The sequence below is a fragment of the Neofelis nebulosa genome, chromosome 6 (genome assembly GCF_028018385.1).
Source record: "Neofelis nebulosa isolate mNeoNeb1 chromosome 6, mNeoNeb1.pri, whole genome shotgun sequence".
Taxonomy (NCBI): domain Eukaryota; kingdom Metazoa; phylum Chordata; class Mammalia; order Carnivora; family Felidae; genus Neofelis; species Neofelis nebulosa.
The window spans coordinates 108,949,010-108,957,065 of NC_080787.1; the positions used below are offsets into that span (position 1 = coordinate 108,949,010).

An 8,056-nucleotide genomic window follows, 5' to 3' on the forward strand; every position below is an offset into this window, starting at 1 on the left:
TTTGCCTTTTCATGTCTCTGTATTTCTTTTATGAAAATGTTTTTAAAATTTTCTTCCTTATGTTAAATCCAAAAGTATTTATTGTAAGCAGGGGAAAACATCTGACTCAATTATGTTTTCAAAGGAAGTCATGTCTGAGCGCTTATTTTATTATATTTTCCTTTTATTTATCTTGTATATTACCCTATATAGAGGGCTATATTGATTTTTATTTACCCTATAGATTACCATATGTATATAATAAATATTTATCATTTATAAAAATATGGTAACATATACAAACATATAAACATTTTTTCCAAATATATATAGGAGGTAGACTATACTTTATTATTTCAGGATTGTAAAGAGCCCACTTAAATATTTTTTATAAAAAGAGGATGTTGAATTTTTATTATTCATAGTAGCTTAAATTACCTTTATTTAAGATACACACAGATAACAAGGCAACTGTTATATTGACAAGTATAAGACATAATAGAAGTCACATTTATAAGTAATAAGGGAAAAATTGACATACAGGAATTATCAGAGTTTGATCTAAATGTTGCAAGAAATGTCAAAGACATGGTGGCCAGAGAAAGTAAAGCTAACACCAAGATCTTTAAAAAGGAAACAGGAAGCAAGCAGTTCTCTTATAGATAAAACATTAACCACAGCATTTGTATCCCCAGGCAGAAAACGCTCTCCCAAATGTAATGGAGTCAGCTTTTTATTTTGAACAAGCTGGAGTTGGTTTGGGCACAGATGAGACTTATCGCATATTTCTTGCCCTCAAGCAGCTTACCGACACCCACCCCATCCAAAGATGTCGTTTCTGGGGCAAGATCTTGGGTCTGGAAATGAATTATATTGTAGCTGAAGTAGAATTCCGTGAGGGAGAGGATGAAGAGGATGTGGAAGAGGAAGATGTAACTGAAGAGAGGGACGATGCAGATAGCGAAGCTGATGAAGATGACGAAGACCAATTACCAAGGACCTTTTACAAGACCCCACAGGCTATACCAAAAGAAGAAAACAGGACGGGTGCCAACAAATATGTGTATTTTGTTTGCAACGAACCAGGAAGACCATGGGTGAAGTTACCCTCGGTTACGCCTGCACAAATTGTTACTGCAAGAAAAATAAAGAAATTTTTCACTGGGCGTTTAGATGCTCCCATCATAAGCTACCCACCTTTCCCGGGAAATGAGAGCAATTACTTACGAGCACAAATTGCCAGAATTTCAGCAGGGACCCACGTCAGTCCTCTGGGATTCTATCAGTTTGGTGAAGAGGAAGGAGAGGAGGAAGAAGAGGTAGAAGGCAGACGAGACAGCTTTGAAGAAAACCCCGATTTTGAAGGCATCCAAGTGATCGATCTTGTGGAATCCCTATCCAATTGGGTTCATCATGTGCAACACATTCTGTCCCAGGTAAGGGTTTTCCAATTCTCAATCTATCAGTCAATCGGCAAATATTTGTTAAATTCCCTCTACAGTGTACAAATGTATACAAAACAATGTTCTTCAGACCCTAGACAAAGAAACCTTTGAAAAACCAAATGAAGACACAGGGTACTACGTAATTGCCAAGTAGTATAGATGCGGGATCTTCAAACAAATTTTTATTTCCAAACAGAAATAAAGTAAGTATTTCTATGGAGAATTTGAAAGTTATGTAAGGATTTCGATTTATGTATGTTGTGAAATTATGTGCTTTTTAAAAAAATTTTTTTAACGTTTTATTTATTTTTGAGAGAGACAGACAGAGACAGAGTGCGAGTGGGGGAGGGGCAGAGAGAGAGAAGGAGACACAGAATCGGAAGCAGGCTCCAGGCTCCAAGCTGTCAGCACAGAGCCTGATGCGGGGCTCGAACTCAGGAACCGTGAGATCATGACCTGAGCCAAAGTCGGACGCTTAACCGACGGAGCCACCCAGGCGCCCCATGAAATTATGTTTTATATGTTAAACATAGATAGGTACTTTAGTTTTGGGAACAGTTGTTTTATTCTATTTCTCTAATACATGGAGCTTTTATACCAAGAAAAATAATATATTATAACAAAAATGAAAACAAGCAGTGCTATATAGCACCTCTTCTGGCAGGTGCTCTTAACAGCACTTTCTGTATATTATCTCATGTAATCCTCCCAACTGTATAAAAGACATATTATCCTTATTTCACAGATGGGGAAATTGAGACAGAGAGTTTAGAAAATGTGACAAAGAGAATATAGCCAATAAGCAACAGGGTCAGATGTGAATGGGCAGAATGGATCCAGAGTCCATCGTCTTAATCACTGTGCTGTGCTGCCTCATCTGCAGGCAGAAAATCCTTACACTTTGATCTACGTAAGAGATACTCTAATATGTCTATGGATAAGAGTTAATTAAATGAAAAATAGCCCCAAGCTTCCTTACCTGAATTTATTATCACATTTAAAAATTTGTTATTACTACTACTAATCGTACCTTACCACTTTCATATAAACTATTTATGAAAAATTAGTAAAATGCATTATTTTTTTCACAAGGGTTTGGCTAATTTTAAAATATATGTTACATGTTCTGTAACTTTAAGATGTTGGCAAATTTCTGGGGCGCCTGGGTGGCTCAGTCGGTTGAGCGGCCGACTTCGGCTCAGGTCATGATCTCGCGGTCCGTGAGTTCGAGCCCCGCGTCGGGCTCTGTGCTGACAGCTCGGAGCCTGGAGCCTGTTTCGGATTCTGTGTCTCCCTCTCTCTGACCCTCCCCCGTTCATGCTCTGTCTCTCTCTGTCTCAAAAATAAATAAACATTAAAAAAAAAAAATTTAAGAAGTTGGCAAATTTCTGAAATAAATTGTACAATTTTTTTTTTTTTTTTTTGCTAGACATAAACGATCAAAAACCTAGCACTTGGCATGTATGTTGAATGAATAAACGATTGACTGGTTAAATTCCCACACAATAGGACATCTTGCAGATAATTGCTTCAATCCAAATAAATATTCCAATATTTCAAGATCCTCATGAGATTACTAAATCTTGTGATACTCATTCCCAGGGCCGCTGTAATTGGTTTAACCCCATACAAAAAAGTGAGGAGGAAGAAGAAGAGGAAGATGAAGAAAAAGAAGAAGAGAAAGGAGAAGAGCCTGACTATACAGAACAGGAAGTGGGGCCACCTCTTTTGACACCAATCTCTGAAGATTTAGGTAATTTTACGCAGATTACATAATATACCGTGTATATTATATATACTATGTAGATTACATATATGCATATATGATATAGTATATGTAGCATCCATATATATACCAGGTACTATAGTATATTTTTATATATGTATATATTACATACTATGTATATTATATGGCAAATGGGAGTTGATTACCTATAAAAAGTGGATAATAACCAAAATTTCCTCCTCTTTCCCCTTCATGTGTTTTGGGATAATGGGGAACAGAGAATATAGCTGGCCTCACCGCCAACTTTCTTGGACAGAGGGTGGAGGAGTGATGCAGGGAGGAAACATAAATTGGCTGCAGCTCTCACTGGAAATGCTGACAGTTATCTTGTGTATCATTCTTGTCTTGCATTTTGCCGACCATAAAATATGGCCATAAACACATGACATAGTTACAGTAAAGTATCATATGAGGTACTGTGGCTTTTTAAAATCTACTACTATCTTCATATTCTTGTTTCTTCCTATTCGGTTTTGGGACATTTTTGCTTGTAATCCTTGTTCTCTTCCATAATAAGAAAATTTTAATCTTTTATTTGGTCATTAAGTAATATTCTCTCCACCACATAGGCCTCCTCTCCCTTAGTAAAACTTTTCCCTGTTGCACAGATGGACACACACACGCACACATACATGCATATAAATAATCAAATTTGTTGTTCCACAACATTCGTAAAATATCCTTCTGATTTTATGTTAAGCTGCTGATGTTTAATTTTTATGTCAAGTATGTGTGTTTTCAGATTTATAAAAAGAGCTTCTCTGTTACACTACAGTAGATCCTTGTCTATTTAAGAGGTAAGCTTTTGAATTTCTCTTTGGTTTACAGAAATCCAGAATATACCACCTTGGACAACACGGCTATCCTCAAATCTCATTCCTCAATATGCTGTTGCAGTCCTTAGATCCAACCTTTGGCCTGGGGCATATGCCTTTTCCAATGGCAAGTAAGTGTCTGACGAATTACAAAGCCATTATTGTGATTATTTAAGTGCTAAAAATTGTAACTTATCACTGGAATGTTATGTTCCAGTTTTCTTTCTTTCTTTCTTTCTTTCTTTCTTTCTTTCTTTCTTTCTTTCTTTCTTTCTTTCTTTCTTCCTTTCTTTTCTTTCTCCCCTCCCTCACCTGCTTCTCCAGGTGAAGTACCAACCTGGGCTCAGGAGTTAGAGCAACCCCAGAGTAAGAGACAAGGCTGCCCTGAGTAGTTGTTCAGGGCAGTCATTCGCAATAACCAGGGGAGAGACCCAAGGCCAGGATGGGAGGGGGAAAGGGCATGGGGCAGTCCACCCAGAGTAGGGAGTAGGGAGAGGTGATACCCAGGAAGGTCCAGGCCATGAGCTAGATGTCATGTTCAGCACTGGCACCTACATCTTCCACATGCGTTCTTATCACAACTGAGAAGAGAGGTCCGCATTTCACAGATTAGGAAACTGGGCTGGGATAAAGAAAGAACAAAAGGCTGGAGGCAGATGATGAAGTCCCCAGACTCCACAGTGGGTAAAATGTCGCTGTCCAGGATGAGCTTCCTCCTGTTGCCAAGATAATCATTTCCAGGGAGCCTACACCACTGCAGTCTGGTAAGCTATTTTCTCACCGGAGCTGTTTTCTCACTGGTGTTCGTTTCTAGAGCTGTCTGGTGCCAGGAATCCTTGGTAAGGAGGAAGCGGGTTACTATGGCTTTAATTCATGTTGGCATGTCAAGTGTGTATGCCATAAGATTTATTCAGATAACATCTGTATTACACAGTGAAGCATCAAATTTAGAACATTAGAGTAACTCAGACTTCTGTGCTTTTAATTAACCAATTAGTGGAGCTAAAATATGGCTTTTATTCTATGATTAATAGACATACTCGTTTTCTAAGATTAATGGAGGTAATTCTATGTGGTGTTTAAATTAATCTCAACAGTTTTTGTTGGACATCTTGATAAAAAATAATTTAAAATATGTATTATTTAAACTATCACTTTCAAGAGAATCAGGATCAAAGAGGATACTCAATGTCCTTTTATTCCTCACCCAGAACATACACTTCCATTTGTCTTATGCTTCCATTTCTCACCTAAGAGCCCTCTGTCAGAAGCTCAGCTAAGCTGGAGGGAGAGCTGAGCTGTCACATGTCAGAGATGCCATTAAAGCAACAAGTCCAAAATGAAAGAGTTAAGCTTGTGAACATTTACTGTGATAAGCAAGAGAAAACTCTGACTGTCCCTGTCCCGTTTTCCCTTGTGGAATGGCACACTGAAGGAAGATCAGTGGATCAGTGTATGTATGGGGGTCATCTCACTGAGGAGTCCCCAGATACCAGGCTTCTGCAGTTTTTATGGCCTTGAAGGCCCAGGAAGCTGGTAGAGGGTGGAGGGAAGGGCTAGAAGTGAAGAAGTACTCAGTACTGAGTCTGGGTGGGGAGAAGTGTCCTTGAGGTATATCTCCTTCCCTAACCCCATAAGGAGGCTGTGGCAGAAGCACCTGAAGACCTCTGCTTAAGGCCTCAGATAAGACCTAGAACGAAGGCACCTGTGCTAGGAACTCAACCATGCAAAGAGCACGGCAGGCCAGATGGCCCAGAGTCCTTGACCACAGCTTCCCTTAGAGACGTTGATGCACTGGCTGGGCATCAAGTCTGGTGTGGGAATGGCAGTCTTCCCCTGTGAGGCCTGTCGGGCAAAACTTGTAATTGCATGCGGTTGGGCCTGAAAAATCACACACAGGTTTGTAACCAATCACAAGAATCCTCCGCCATACCAGCAACGTACTCGTTGTGGTCTAGGTGTAAAGTAGAATTTGACAGGGTCTGGTGGCCTCTTAATCCGCTTAGGCAGTTCGGATCATAGTCATTTCCTGTGATAGGAGAATCATTGAGGGGTATTTCATCTCTAGCACTTAAAATGTATTGTTTTAAAATTAAGGGATTATGACCCTCGAAGAGTGATGGACTTTTAGAGAGCGATTTTCTTACCGAAAAATTATATAACAATCACCTACTTTCTTTTTTAAACTTTATAGAAAGTTTGAAAATTTCTACATAGGCTGGGGTCACAAATATAGTCCAGACAACTACACACCCCCAGCTCTACCACCAGTGTATCAAGAATACCCCAGTGGAGCAGAAATTACAGAAATGGATGATCCTACTGTGGAAGAAGAGCAGGCTTTCAGAGCTGCACAAGAAGCAGCTGTTCTTTCAGCTGAGGAAAATGAAGAAACTGAGGAAGACGAAGAGGAGGATGATTATGACCAAGAATAAAATTAGCCCAGGTTTGTGTAAGACTGATCCACATATACCTTAGGGGGAACCAATTTTATTTTATTTTTATTTTATTTTATTTTATTTATTTTATTTTATTTTATTATTTTATTTTATTTATTTTATTTTATTATTTTATTATTTTATTTTATTATTTTATTTTATTATTTTATTTTATTTTATATTATTTTATTTTATTATTTTATTTTATTATTTTATTTTATTATTTTATTTTATTTTATTTATTTTATTTTATTTATTTTATTTTATTTATTTTATTATTTTATGTATTTTATTTTATTTTATGTATTTTATTTTATATTTTATTTTATATTTTATTTTATTTTATTTTAATTTACTTTTATTTAATTTAATTTTATTAATTGAATTGAATTGAATTGATTTATTTATTTTAGAGAGAGAGCGAGCACAGAGAGGGGCAGAGAGAGACAATCTTAAGCAGGTTCCACACTCAGCACAGAGCGCATGGCTCAATCCCACAACCCTGGGATTATGACCTGAGCCGAAATCAAGAGTCAGACTTTCAACCCATCCAGGTGCCCCGGAACCTGTTTTACATACATAACTGTAGCATATAATTACATAAATATTGGCAACTATTATGGTGCAAAATGTCATTCCTTGAAAATGTCAAGTTTGGAATTTCATACGTGCAGCTATTAATATGTACTTGTAGAAGGAAGCTCAATGGATTTTCCAGAGGCTAGATGACATGTTCTTACATCACTGTTCTGATGACTACAGCTAATAGAAGCATGTATATTCTTCAAAAAAAAAAAGAAGTTTTAATTTCTAATATGGCAAACCTGGGAAGATGTAATCCACAATCTCTTTTTGGTGGTCTTTAATATATTTTGTGTCAATGGGAACTGTGACCAAAAATACTGATAATCACTGAATTAAAGCATGTACTTTTAACCAGTCTGTGATACTATATGCAAATATTGCATATGTATATATGTGTGGGGGGGGGTTGGTTTTGTTTTGCTGGGGACAGGATTTATAATTCTATCACCTGCCCAAAGACTGGGAATGCTCAAAATGTTAATACTTTTTGTTACTTCTTAAAAAAATGCTCTCAGTCTGACTCCTTTATCCTAAAAAAAATTGGTTTTATATGATCTGCACAGAGATGGCTAGCTGGGATATCCAAAGACTTAAGATTACTGTTTTTATAGCACTGCATCTCTAAAACTAGTTATTATTTCCATTCCTAAAAATGTATTTTTAAATCCTCTTTGTGCTGGACACTCTGAGATTACTTTTAAAAACTAGACATTGCTCCTGAAATCTTAGAGCTTCCATTCATCAAGGAAGGAAGTATAAAAAGAGAAATAGAAAGTTAGAATAGATTGCAACTTAGCATGTACTGTGAAATAAATATCACAGGATACCACAGAACAGTGCTTCTTAAATCCTGTGATGTACCAATTTAAAAATTAAAATTCGACTCCAATGTCATTATTTTGGAAAATAAAATATCACAATTCTAATTTCTATAATTATCTTGTCAGACTGCCAGTTCACAAAACACTGATCTATGCTTTAAAAAAAACCACTGCTATCAAACACTTA

At 37.0% G+C, this 8,056-nt stretch overlaps 1 protein-coding gene across 3 annotated transcripts in view; it reads left to right on the forward strand.

Moving 5' to 3' along the window:
• Positions 1-8,056, forward strand: part of RSPH4A (radial spoke head component 4A) — a 35,397-nt gene that overhangs the window by 8,516 nt on the left and 18,825 nt on the right. The window contains exons 3-7 of one of the 3 annotated variants that reach the window (XM_058735059.1): positions 675-1,415; positions 3,027-3,177; positions 4,039-4,156; positions 6,220-6,471; positions 6,877-7,081. In XM_058735059.1, coding sequence (XP_058591042.1) covers positions 675-1,415; positions 3,027-3,177; positions 4,039-4,156; positions 6,220-6,460 — 1,251 coding nt within the window. In that variant the 3' untranslated portion in view covers positions 6,461-6,471; positions 6,877-7,081. Of the gene's footprint in view, positions 1-674; positions 1,416-3,026; positions 3,178-4,038; positions 4,157-6,219; positions 6,472-6,876; positions 7,082-8,056 lie in introns of those variants that run through there. The other 2 variants (XM_058735060.1, XM_058735061.1) reach the window with 2 other exon arrangements.